The sequence below is a fragment of the Rutidosis leptorrhynchoides genome, chromosome 2, assembly GCF_046630445.1.
Source record: "Rutidosis leptorrhynchoides isolate AG116_Rl617_1_P2 chromosome 2, CSIRO_AGI_Rlap_v1, whole genome shotgun sequence".
Classification (NCBI taxonomy): domain Eukaryota; kingdom Viridiplantae; phylum Streptophyta; class Magnoliopsida; order Asterales; family Asteraceae; genus Rutidosis; species Rutidosis leptorrhynchoides.
Genome location: NC_092334.1, coordinates 286241246 through 286254241, shown reverse-complemented (window position 1 = coordinate 286254241; position 12996 = coordinate 286241246). Strand labels below are relative to the sequence as shown.

The window sequence follows — 12996 nt, the reverse complement described above, 5'->3', positions numbered from 1 at the left end:
ATAAAACTATCCCGTTCATATTTCATATTCGTAATGTAACTTTTTTTTTAGGCAAGTGTAATATCTCGTGAAACTCATGACTTTATTATAAGCTTTTATAATTATTTTATTTTCCCTTCTAGTTTTCTTTCTTTTTTAGATTAGAGGGTGTTTTACATATTGCGTTAATATATATATATATATATATATATATATATATATATATATATATATATATATATATATATATATATATATATATATATTTTTTTTTTTACAGAAAGCCTTTTCATATAGGCTTAGGTAATTTAGTTTGTGTATGTTGGTAATACTCTTATGTAATTAGAAAATTTATATGTTACAGTCAATGACTAAAATTGATTGTTGGTCAAAATCATCAAGAAAATGAAAAAGGTGCAAATTAACCAAGACAATAAACTAAGGACTAAAAATGAAAAATGTAATTTACCCAATACATAGATTGATGCTTATATTTCTGAAAGCAGGAGTTGATAGTGAAAATTCGGCAAAACTCAATTGACTGAAAGGATTGAGCAGAAAAAGGGTTGGACATAGAAGCAGCTTGACCACGATCAATGGCGACCATTTTTCTAACATTTTTCCATCTCACTTACTCCAAAGTAACTTTCTTCTCCATCTTTTTTGCTTTCATTTTTATATAATTCTCGTGCACAATTATATATTATTAATGCTCTTTGCCTTATTTTCCTTGCTTATGACTTGCGAGCGAGTTTAAAAGCTTAAGTTTGTGCCTTCTTTGAATAGATAAGCTAAAGTTGGTAATGCATATAATCTATTCAAAATCAATTTGTTGATTTTTCTCAAATTACAATAATTGTATAAGCTTGGAAATTGTAATTTCAGGTAGTAACTAGTGTGGTAAATTATTAAGTGTATTTACATTTGCAATGGTTTACATTATGCAGAATGATATTGCTAAGAGCAAGCATGTAAGCGTTGCAAATTGGAATAATGTATCAAGTATCAATCTTCTTTTCTCTACAAAACAATGTTTAGATGGGAGGTAAGTTTATCTGACAAATGATAAATAGTTGTTTCATGTATCATCACTTTGTATTATTTCAATTTCAATCATATATCAGATATGAATGGTGCCGCTCATTAAAATTCCAACAAAATGGACAAAAAGTGTTTATGGGTTAACCTAATTCGTTGTGTTTAGACTTTTACCTAGTTGCATAAACTTTGGCCTGTTAGCCAACCCACCCATTTTACCACTACAGGTTATAATCTTCATACCTCCTTAGGTTAGGAATATATGGACTACTTATTTTCTGATTTTTATGTCTTTTAGTAATTTATACAGAACACTGGATTCATGTAAGTCTGATAAAAGTCTGAGCTCATTTGTTAGACCACTACTTGCTGCTCCATCAGGTGATCTTGACCTACTTCCAAACCTTATTATGATACATTGATAACCTCTCTCTCCTCATGTAATTAAAATAATTGATTAAAAGTTTTTTTTATTATATAATAATGCATTGCAGGTGTAGAAGCTTCGATATCAGATGATAATGTTGTATCAGTAAAAAATGCTAATATACTTGTGGAAGTGCAGGATGATGATAAGATGCAAGTGAGCTCAGAAGCATCTATAATCTCTTAAACTAAAAATTCCCAAAGCCTCTTTCTGAGATTATATATGTTGTGCTACTTTATTAATACTCCGTAACAAAAGATATACATTCCTAGTTATAAGACCGAGGATATATATATATATATATATATATATATATATATATATATATATATATATATATATATATATATATATATATATATATATATATATACTTCTAAATGTTCTGTATCTTCTAGCAAAAAGTATGAAACTTTCTAAATATCAATATCAATTCATATTATTTAGTGGCAATCTCACCACTAAATATGAAAGTTTCTTCAGCTGATTTACTGTTGAGAAATACTTGCAACACTAACACACTTGACTTACAAGCTTATGTTATCTTCTTGATTTATAAGATATACTTTTTCTTGAAGTGCTAAATAAAGGTAATGATTATCGTGTTAAGTTATGGTCAATGATATGAACTGGACAAGCATTAATTATTAGAATGCTTGACCCGGAAAAATAATAAGAGAAAGTTACATGTCTTGTTTACTTACAAGCTGATTGTACAATGTATTTTTTTCTATGTTCAAATTGACACCATCATGAGTATATTATTAGCAGTTGAATTCTGTTGTAAATCATTTAGACATTTACAGTGGATATTCTCCCGTTCCAGGTAAAAGTGGAATTACCAGGGAAGGAGACGCAAATAGTATTTGACAAGGTTTTGACAAATTTGGCTCGTACAGCACCACCAGTTCCTGGCTTTCGCAGACAAAAAGGGGGTAATCTGTAATTTGATAGAATTATTTGTGGGCTGTTCTTACGTTTTATATTATATTTTATTCTAGAGTAAATGCATATTGTTTCAATAAGGGCTTTGCTGTCCAGCTTTCCATTTTGGACATAAACTGTTTTGGGTTAATGCAACCCATTTCGATCCATACAGAAATTTCATTTTTGACCGGTTACTCAACCTGACCAAGCAACTCATTTTGGCATTCCTAACACTTTCTCTTTTTCATGTGGATGGTGGCTTTTAGGGAAGACATCTAAGGTAACGCCATGTTATTCATCTATTTTTAATGATTTCCTTTTTTGTTGAGACGAAGTACATTGTTATATCTGATTCTTTCCTTTGATACTCGTAATACTTTTTTGTTCCTGTATTTAGAATATTTAACCTAATTGGGTACATACTGCAAATACGTTATCCAATATCTGTGCCCTCCAAATTCCAGCATAAGAACTTTTTGAACTAACGTCAGTTACATCACTAAGTAGTATGACAGTGGGCAGTTTGCTACTTCCAAGTTTTAAATTTTTGACAAAAGGAAAAAATGTTGAAAATATGATGAATGGATTAAATTTCTTTGGTTGTATTAGATGTCAAGTAGAAAATACATAAATAGCAGTCTGTTATCATGAATTTTCTATCACGAAAGTTAATTCAGGAAGTTTTTGCAGGTACCCAAAAGCTTTCTTTTGTCAATGATTGGTGAAGATCGTGTTACAAAATTTGTTATTCAAGAAATAGTTAGCTCCACCGTGGCTGATTATGTGAAGCAGGCAAGTTTATGCTATTGCTTTATTTGTCACCTGCTTAAATGCAAGCAGTTCCCATGTATTGGTGGTTCCAAAAATGTTCTGCTTAGCTTAACCTAACTCCGTTCTCCAAAAAATATTTACGTTTTTTAAGTAAATAGTTAGTCATATATAATAACAAAATCTGTAATCATTTTAATAAAATGATTTAGAAAGTATAATGAATAAAAATGTTTTGGATGACTTTTGTCCCATTTCCTATTTTTTAAACATAGCCCAAGCGGATCGACTTATATGTTAATGGGTCAAAGTTGTCACCTTTTCTAAGTTAAGATATTAGTGCAGAGCAACTTTCTGAACTCATGACTCGTTTGGCAGAACAATATTTATGTTAAGGATAACAAAATCAACACGATTCAGAGTATAGAAGAGCTACAAGCATCATTTAGCCCTGGGAGTGATTTTGGATTCAATGCAACACTTGAGCTTGAAAAGCCAGATGCTGAAACGAGTAGCCCAGACTCATCATCTGAGTCTACTTCTGAAGCCTGATACTAGCAGCAAATACCTTCATATTCTTTAATATAACTTTTGATCTGAGCCGCACTATCGTTCCTATACTGAACTATGTTGATGCAATGAATGTCTTTGTTTTCCCTTTCATGTAAATGACCTGTAAGTCTGTAACATGTAATCTTGACTGGAGTCATACAAAAAGGTGACGGTTTTCTCTTTAGGTCATCCTATCGTTCCTAAACAGGTGATTTTTCATATATTTCAAAACGAGTTGGGTCAACAGTACACGCACAGTTATATTTAAATTTATCCCTCATTCTTCATTATAATGCTTTGAAGAAAGAAAAGCTTACGCCACATGTCGGAAAAAAGGTGTAGATTGGCGAAGAACACTCAAATCATGTGTTTTCTTGGGAAAACTTTGGAAACCTACCAGTCTCACCCTTGTGGCAGGATCAAGTATCATCCCACTTTGTTAAAAGTTTCCAATACTCTCTTAAATGAATGAATGCTTTTACGTGGTCAATGATGTTGAGCTGATGATACTTCTAATCCCCCTCTTGCTTGTAAACCACCCATGGTTGACATTTCTGTAATCACTTCTTTCAAAACCGAGTTAAAACTATGTTAACACCAAGGTTACATTACGTTATGTTCGATCACAATATCATTGCAAATAATAATGTTATTATTTGAAACTAAAATTATCCAATTATCGTATTGACACAACCTACTAACCAAAAACAATTTGTAGTGACAATTTCTACATATATGAAAGAGCATTAGGCCAGTTTAGATTCACTGGTTTGAGTTATGTTTTGTTTGAAACTAATTTTGATTTATCACAATAGGCCAGTTTTGAACGCAGTACGAAACAATTACTATAAGGAATTAGTTCTGTTGAGTTTTGTCAATGCATAGACCAGACCAATATTTGCATTACCCCCTAATAAAAGGCAGTGTGATAGAAAGACTCATCTATATATTGTGGTTAAAACATAAACAAAATCAGTAGTGGTACTACGTTACTGACATGACTGTTTAATGCGATTAGAGACTAGAACACAGACACACAAAAGACAAGAAGAAAACAAAACGTGCTACAAACGTGATTTCCATGACAAAAGATCCAAAATTGTATGCTTCTCAACAACACTCACCGTCCGCGGAGATTTTTCATCCGGGCTCTCTACATATAAATAAATCTATAGACATACACATGGCCTCTGAGAAGCATCATACACAAACGAAAAATATTATTTTCAATAGTTTCTGTGTATCTACCGTATTAATTAAATATAGCTATAGCTATTTGTAGCCAATGTCTCAGTGGATGGTAGGGCGGGGTGAACGTGGACGAACAGGGGTCTTTGAAGGGCTTACCCTGCAACAACAAATAAATTGTGGATTAGAGAGGAGCATTCTGGCACATTTCCTAGTTAAATGGGTCGAATCGCGCTGTGTTTAATATCTAACAGGCCAAATACGTTGATTACAATTTCTAGGTTAAGTGTAAACATGTCAGATGTTAGGTTGAAAGACACCTTAAATGTGTTTTTAATGCATACGACCTCCTGATTTTATTTTGATCAAAAACTCTGATTATTTTAGTATTCATATTTACTACCTTGACTATTCAAGATCTTTCCGGGGAAACAGGAACAAAATAAGGTCAACCTACTCCGATCTCACTCATGAGAAAACATTTCATATTTCGACCAATTACCGAATCCCCATTAACAATACACCTGATCTTCCAGTTTGCCACTTTAATGTGAATATATATATATATATATATATATATATATATATATATATATATATATATATATATATATATATATATATATATATATAGGGGCAGGATCAATGGGGAAGTAACCAATCGGGGGAAGTGGGGGGAAGCAAAAAATTTTTTTTTTTCCGTTTTTTTTTGAAATTTTTTTTTTCCGGCATCAAGATCACACGAAAATATGAACATTTAGAAGAGACACTTCGTGATGAATGTTATTATTTAGGCGGAAAAACGATCGACAAAAATAACATTCAAGATAATATTGTTCGTGAAGAATATGAACGTTTTTTTTCTTCATGTTTTGTGAAGTAAAATTTAGCCCGATTTAGAGTTTAGGGTTTGGTGTTTATGGAATAAACCCAAAACACCAAACCCTAAACCCTAAACTCTAAACCGTTCGTGTTAAAAACTCAATCTAAATCCTAAATCTAAACCCTAAACCCTAAATTTCTAAACCCTAATATCTAAACCCTATAAACCCTAATATATATATATATAGTGGTAGGATCAAGAGGGAAGTAACCATTCGGGGGGAAGCGGGGGGAAGCAAAAACATTTTTTTTTTTTTTTTTCGTTTTTTGAAAAAACTTTGTTCACGAACATTATAGATGAGATGAAAATATGAACATTTAGTAGAGACACTTTGTGATAAATGTTTTTATTTTGGCGGAAAAACGCTCGAAGAAGTAATATATAACAATTACGCTCGAAGAAGTAATATATAACAATTATCGTGTTTTTCGAGCGTATTTTGAGGTTTTAGCTATTAGGGTTTAGATATTAGGGTTTATAGGGTTTAGATATTGAGGTTTAGAAATTTAGGGTTTAGGGTTTAGATTTAGGATTTAGATTGAGTTTTTAACACGAACGGTTTAGGGTTTAGGGACTAAACCTAAAACACCAAACCCTAAACCCTAAACTCTAAATCAGTCTAAATTTTACTTCACAAAACATGAAAAAAAAACGTTAACATTTTTCACGATCAATATTATCTTGAATGTTATGTTTGTCGATCGTTTTCCCGCATAAATAATAACATTCATCACGAAGTGTCTTTTTTAAATGTTCATATTTTCGTGTGATCTTGACGCCTAAAAAAAATTCCAAAAAAAAGGAAAAAAAAAAAAAAATTTGCTTCCTCCCAATTGGTTACTTCCCCATTGATCCTATATATATATGGTAGTATCAATGGGGAAGTAACCAATTGGGGGAAGCAAAATTTCTTTTTTTTTTCGTTTTTTGAAAAAACCTTGTTCACGAACATTATAGATTGGATGAAAATATGAACATTTAAAAAATAAACTTTATGATAAATGTTTGTATTTTGGAGGGAAAACGCTCGAAGAAATAATATATAACAATTATCATGTTTTTCGAGCGTATTTTGAGGGTTTAGAGATTAGGGTGCAGATCTTAGGGTTTAGAAATTTAGGGTTTAGGGTTTAGATTTAGGATTTAGATTGAGTTTTTAACACGAACGGTTTAGAGTTTAGGGTTTAGGGACTAAACCCTAAACTCTAAATCGGGCTAAATTTTGACAAAAAGTACTTCACAAAACATGAAAAAAAAAATACGTTCGAAGATTAACATTCTTCACGATCAATATTATCTTGAATGTTATTTTTTGTCAATCGTTTTTTTCGCCTAAATAATAACATTCATCACGAAGTGTCTTTTTTAAATGTTCATATTTTCGTGTGATCTTGATGCCTGGAAAAAAAAAAAATTCGAAAAAACCAAAAAATAAGTAAATAAAAATTACTTCCCCCCTCCTCTCAGTTGGTTACTTCCCCCTTGACCCCTATATATATATATATATATATATATATATATATATATATATATATATATATATATATATATATATATATATTCAAACATGGCAATTCAGTGGATACGAAAGTGTTTGAAACAGAATAAAAGTACCTTATTGGTAAAGATCCCAACACCGCACCACTACAGTTCAAAGCTGCAATAGCACTCTCAGCCTGTAACATCAACCCAACACATGATTAATGTTAGTATCTTGCAAAAATATTAAATATAGAATGTAAAAGCCAGTTTCTTTTTTTTTCCTAATTTTTTTTTTTTTGGTAAAGGAGAATATATTATAAGTCAAAATATTTACAATGCAAATGTACAGAAATGACTAGAAGATATGCCTCCTAGTCAACAAACCAGGCCAAAAAACGACAACACCAAAATAAACAAAGCAAGCCAACATTAAACAGGCATACCATCACGGAATCTCTGGTTCAATAAGAAATAAAGGAAAACACAGCGAAAACTTGTAAGCCATCTGTTGAATACCTAATATGACTAACTCATATCTCTAATCACAAATACAAAAATCATTGACTGAAAAAACTGTAACAAGCCTTGTGTTCAAATAGAGTATCAAATGAAGGTGAAAAGTGATGAGGTTGAGAGCAGTATTTTATTACTCGGATGTACGCGGCATTACCATATTAATACATGGCTGTTTCCAAGCCATTCCCTAGCCACAACAAGATTTGAACCTAAGACCTCTTGCAACAATCTCAGGTCCGCAACCACTGGGCTCTTAGTGATGGTTTGAGAATCAAATGAAGGTCAGCATTCAAATTTAAATCTTAACTAAATGACCATTGATATATATAACCTGTTAATTAAAGTTGTTTTCAAAGCTGCACCTCTTATTAAGCTTCAAAAGAGACCTAACCTTGCTAGGACAATAATAACGAATTTTATCTATGGCGCATATAAGATGCCTTAGCAATATGTGCCACCTAACACCACTTATTAACAACAAATCTTATCTAGAGCGCATGTAAGGTGCCTTAGCAATATGTGGGGCACCTTACATCACTTACTAATGACAAATCGTATCTACGGCGCATGTACGATGCCTTAGCAATATGTGGCACCTTACACCAATTGTTAGCACCAGTGCATCAAAAAGCTAACCCAGATGATGTGAAGCAAAGTAATGCGGGAAATATCCACCATACCCCACCTAAGGCGGCATTGGGTGTTATTAAGATTTTAAACACACATATTATATATACACATTGCCTACTACGAGTCTTGAACCCACAACCTCTAGGTTGAAGATTTCCTCACATACCATAAAGTTATCTTTTACACTACACACTCTTAATCAAGGTTGAATAAGAGGCGAGACAGAGACAAGTCGGTCTGGACCTGGAAAGGTCGAGTCGGTCGAGACGAAGGTTGACTTTTAAATAAAAATATATTAAATATAAATATATCAAGCATAAATAACACAAATATTTTAAAAATAAATGATTTACAAATAAGATGATGTGGTGTTAGATTAAAAAATATATAGGTTTTTAACAAATTTCTATGATTATTTTATCTTTAAAGGATATTATGTAAGTCGGCGTGTTTTCCAACTAATTTTTAAATGGATTTGGGATTTTCGTTAACACTAGAACAAGGCCAAACAAAAAGTCAACTTATGACCGACTTTGACATGACTTTTCAGCGTTAACCGATTAATTAGACGTTTTTGGTTGAAACGGGACGTGCTAGCCACCAAATCGCCGCAACAACCGTTTGCAACCATGATCTTAGTTTGAGCTAGCTAATTAGCTTAGAAGTCAGAAGACACGGTGAAATAGCCAATATGCACATCTTGCCAACAGAGATAATGAGTTAAAGGTCTGGAGAATATTATAGCAAAAACTTCGGAAAAATTAGCTTACTGACAAACGTAAATTAACAAAGGGACTAATTTATCTTCAAAAAGAAAAGAGAAATTAACACCAAAGTTAATTTGATGTTTTGAGATAGGATTGTAATATGATCTCAATCCTATTTCAAGAAAGTTATCTTGATCATATTACAATCCTATTTTAAGAATGTTTTGAAATTGGGTAAAAAATATTCTATTACAAGAATGTTTTAGAAAAGGACTGTTCTAACATTATGAATATAATAATTCATCAATAGAGCATCTTCATAATGGCATATAGCACCAGCAAGCATATAATTATGCTATGTTCAATAAATGAATTGAATATTCATAGTAACAATATAGCTAAAAGCTTAGAAAAATCACCATAACAAACTCCACAAATGCAATGCGAGACGAATGATGATAGTCCCCGAGCAACCTCAGGCGGTAAACCTCTCCACAAAGTGATTCAAAGAAGAGTTTGACATCTGCCTGTGTAACCTGATTCAAACAAGATAGTGATCACATAAGTGCTACAAAACTAACGTTCATCAAATGCATAAAAAAAAAAAAAAAAAAGGAAAAAAAAAGGAAAAAAGGAAAAAAAACTTTTAACTACCTTCTTATCAATATTAGTACAATAAATAGTTCGTGCACACATTTCCCTTTCATCCTCAGACTAAACACAAACAAGAATAAAAGTGTTAGCAGTTTAGCACAACTAAAAGTACATTGTCCATCACTTTCAGAAGTCAAAGTCAAAGTCAAAGAATCTGACTCGCGGCAGAAAAGTGGGATTCACTGGCGCAATTGCGGTTTTTGAAGGCAGCACCTTAACAGGATAGAACCCGAGCATTGTTCCAGCAAGACTTAATGCATTCCTTGCACCTTCTGCAGATACAGCAACACAAAACCTAACATAACACAAATCCCACAACGTACTAACTACATTTAGCAACATTATATTTGCATACCTTCATCAGTAAACTCGATAAAAGCAAAACGAAGAACAGAATTAGGGTCGCCACATACACGGCAATCAACAACCTATTATGTAAACAAGAAAAAACAGAAGTCAAAATGATATATGCGAGGAAAAACAAACGCCTTTCTACGATGACATGAATAACGTATTTACCTGTCCACAACTAATAAAAAGTGCTGCAAGCTGTTCTTCAGTTACCTAAGCGAAACTCACCATTTATTTAAGATCAAAAACCAGAAAAATCCTACTAGTAAACAACTGATAGAAATGCATTATATGAGTCAGCATTCATTTACCTGCTGATCAATGTCAGACACATGAACTGTTCTCTTAATCGCATCTTCTCGTTGTGCCATGTTAGTTCGGCTATTCATTCTCCGTTTTCCATTACCAAAACTACCCTTCTTCTAATCATAAACAATTTAATCCAAAAACAATCAGCATAGACAAAACAAAACCTCAACTTTTTGTTTTAATGAACATATACAAAACAAGGCCAAACTACATTGAAATAATGTACTGCATCAAAATTTTCACCATTTGCCATTGTAGGTACCTTACTAAAATAAACTTCTTTTTGTATGTGTCAAAAACTTACATAAATTTATCTTTACAATTAGGCTACACAACTTTGTCAAAATTCTCATTTTGGCTACACAATTTTTCGTCAATATACGGTATTTAAGTTTCTTTTCAAGAATGAACCTTTAGTAAGGGGGGAAGCAATATTGTGTTGTGATGCTTCAAAAGGTAAAAAGATCTTTTCTTGTTAGTAAAAGAACCTTACTTTTTAATCATCAAAAAGACACAGGGTATCCAACCATTGAAAATTAGTAAAGTTGGGTACTTTGTGGTGCCATTTACTCTTAAATTACCAACAATCAGTCTGTTGGTGACACAGAAACATTTGGTGACATGACAGCTCATGTGGCTACCAAGACGAGACCAGTTACTCGTCACCATATACAATAAAACGTGAACTGTAGAAGTTTTAAATATAAAAAAGGAAACTTGAACTTTTTAGTAATAGCAAAATGAGCAAAGTTTGAAATGTTTCTATGTAATCTGCCGGCCTATGAAACAAAACTTTAACGTTAGCGAATGCCGGGTGGTTAGTTTGAAGTAAGAAATCATTAACAGCAGCAGCATAACCAAACTGAGCGGCAACAGCAGCAGCAGATGGTGATTGTAATAAAATCCTACCACCACCACCACCACCACCACCACCACCACCACCACCACCACCACCACCACCACCACCACCACCACCACCACCACCACCACCACCACCACCACCACCACCACCACCACCACCACCACCACCACCACCACCACCACCACCACCACCACTTTTTTTATGATTATTATTCGATGATGATAATGAAGGAGGCACAAATTCTTGAGCCATAGGGTTCAATTTGGGAAACATAATCTCCAATTCCCTCATTTCTTTCTGAAATCCTTCATCCACATGATCATTTCCATTACCTAAATTACCATTTCCATTTTCCATAGAAACCGAGATGGAGGAATCCGAATGATCAACGTCGTCGTTCGATTCAACCTGATTATTGGATACACCGTTCTCAACAACAGCCATAACAATATCGATCGATTACCCAGTGACACTAGTTCTTATATTGAGCTAATTTCCTTCTAAAATTTTTTTAATCAACTGTAGGGATCAAAATTCAATTAAAAAAAGCGCTGGAAATTAGGAAAGAAAAAAAAGAAAAAAAGAAAACGTATAATGAAATCGTTACCTGATGGATGGATGAGTTGAGAATGGAGTGTTGGTTGATTGAATTGAACTGAAAGATAGTAAAAATGAGAGAGAGAGAGAGAGAGAGAGAGAGAGAGAGAGAGAGAGAGAGAGAGAGTTATATGTATGTAAACGTATATTGATCACAAATCATATAATCAAAAATCAAAAATCATTAATCGTAAATTCATAACTCATAGATGAGAAAGAAGAAGAAGAACCTTTTTGTTCGCCAAGAATGTATCAGAGTTTGTTGTTAGTAGTGAGTTAATAATTATATTAGGGTGTTTTGTCTTGTTGGTGATGGTATAACGTCCGTTTTGGTAATCTATCTACGAGATTAATTAAAGTTAATGAACTATGAAAGTACTATAATAAATTAAAGGAGTAACTTTGTGTTACAAATAAATTAAATAGTTTAATACCCGTGAAAACGAAATTATTATCTATATATCTATCTACCTACCGATTTATTTGTCTGTCTATCTTCTCTCTTCTATACTATTATAAAAAAGCAATATTAACAAAATATTCTGATTAAAAAACAATATAAAAACATATATCTAAAAACATAAGTCATTAAAGATGATTAAAGACAAATTTTTATTTTTTTGAAAGACAATAAATTCATAAATAATAATAAGACTAGCAAGAAGCTATTAATTACAACAAACACGACTCCACGTCTTAACAACTCATTTTCTAAAAGACCTTATAACTCGATAACTAAAACGAACTCGATTAAGTACAAACAATTATGGCTACAATTCAACGATCTAAGAATCAATCGTGATAAAAATCAACATCGCACAATGAAATGTCCCGTTCTTATTGATTAAAAACGTTCCATATTAATTGATTTCATTGCGAGGTTTTGACCTCTGTATGAGACGTTTTTCAAAGACTGCATTCATTTTTAAAACAAACCATAACCTTTATTTCATAAATAAAGGTTTAAAAAGCTTTACGTAGATTATCAAATAATGATAATCTAAAATATCCTGTTTACACACGACCATTACATAATGGTTTACAATACAAATATGTTACATCGAAATCAGTTTCTTGAATGCACTTTTTATACAATATCATACAAACATGGACTCCAAATCTTGTC

At 32.4% G+C, this 12996-nt stretch overlaps 2 protein-coding genes across 7 annotated transcripts; one reads left to right on the top strand and one right to left on the bottom strand.

Moving 5' to 3' along the window:
* The first annotated feature begins 494 nt into the window (after window positions 1-494).
* LOC139891800 (uncharacterized) lies at window positions 495-3927 on the top strand. Of its 2 annotated transcripts, none has more exons than XM_071874798.1 (8): window positions 495-620; window positions 927-1024; window positions 1328-1398; window positions 1512-1600; window positions 2271-2379; window positions 2638-2651; window positions 3062-3163; window positions 3518-3927. In XM_071874798.1, the coding sequence occupies exons 1-8, from the start codon at window positions 576-578 to the stop codon at window positions 3689-3691; spliced, it is 702 nt and encodes a 233-aa protein (XP_071730899.1). In that variant the 5' UTR covers window positions 495-575; the 3' UTR covers window positions 3692-3927. The 2 variants fall into 2 exon arrangements, with proteins under 2 accessions (XP_071730899.1, XP_071730898.1); XM_071874797.1 differs by having other exon boundaries at window positions 1316-1398.
* A 786-nt stretch (window positions 3928-4713) lies between these two features.
* Window positions 4714-12153, bottom strand: LOC139891799 (polyadenylate-binding protein-interacting protein 11). 5 transcript variants are annotated; one of them, XM_071874796.1, is made up of 10 exons: window positions 11474-11869; window positions 11187-11323; window positions 10414-10524; window positions 10271-10315; window positions 10107-10179; window positions 9911-10023; window positions 9752-9811; window positions 9517-9633; window positions 7377-7438; window positions 4714-5039 (listed from the first exon to the last, which is right to left on the bottom strand). In XM_071874796.1, exons 1-10 carry the CDS (start codon window positions 11715-11717, stop codon window positions 4982-4984), a joined length of 1020 nt encoding a protein of 339 aa, XP_071730897.1. In that variant the 5' UTR covers window positions 11718-11869; the 3' UTR covers window positions 4714-4981. The 5 variants fall into 5 exon arrangements, with proteins under 5 accessions (XP_071730897.1, XP_071730893.1, XP_071730896.1 ...); XM_071874793.1 differs by lacking the exons at window positions 11187-11323; window positions 11474-11869 and adding exons at window positions 11881-11928; window positions 12101-12151 and having other exon boundaries at window positions 4720-5039; XM_071874792.1 differs by lacking the exons at window positions 11187-11323; window positions 11474-11869 and adding an exon at window positions 10623-10820 and having other exon boundaries at window positions 4718-5039.
* Window positions 12154-12996: the final 843 nt, after the last annotated feature.

Bases quoted from the DNA above. Each gene is read 5' to 3' on its own strand.
- LOC139891800 (XM_071874797.1), top strand. From the start codon at position 576: ATGGCGACCATTTTTCTAACATTTTTCCATCTCACTTACTCCAAA. The intron at 621-926 runs GTAACTTTCTTC...TACATTATGCAG, and splicing joins TCCATCTCACTTACTCCAAA to AATGATATTGCTAAGAGCAA. The intron at 1,399-1,511 runs GTGATCTTGACC...AATGCATTGCAG, and splicing joins ACTACTTGCTGCTCCATCAG to GTGTAGAAGCTTCGATATCA.
- LOC139891799 (XM_071874796.1), bottom strand. From the start codon at position 11,717: ATGGCTGTTGTTGAGAACGGTGTATCCAATAATCAGGTTGAATCGAAC. The intron at 11,324-11,473 runs AAAAAAGTGGTG...GTGGTGGTGGTG, and splicing joins ATCATCGAATAATAATCATA to GTGGTAGGATTTTATTACAA. The intron at 10,316-10,413 runs GTAAATGAATGC...AGTTTCGCTTAG, and splicing joins TGTCTGACATTGATCAGCAG to GTAACTGAAGAACAGCTTGC.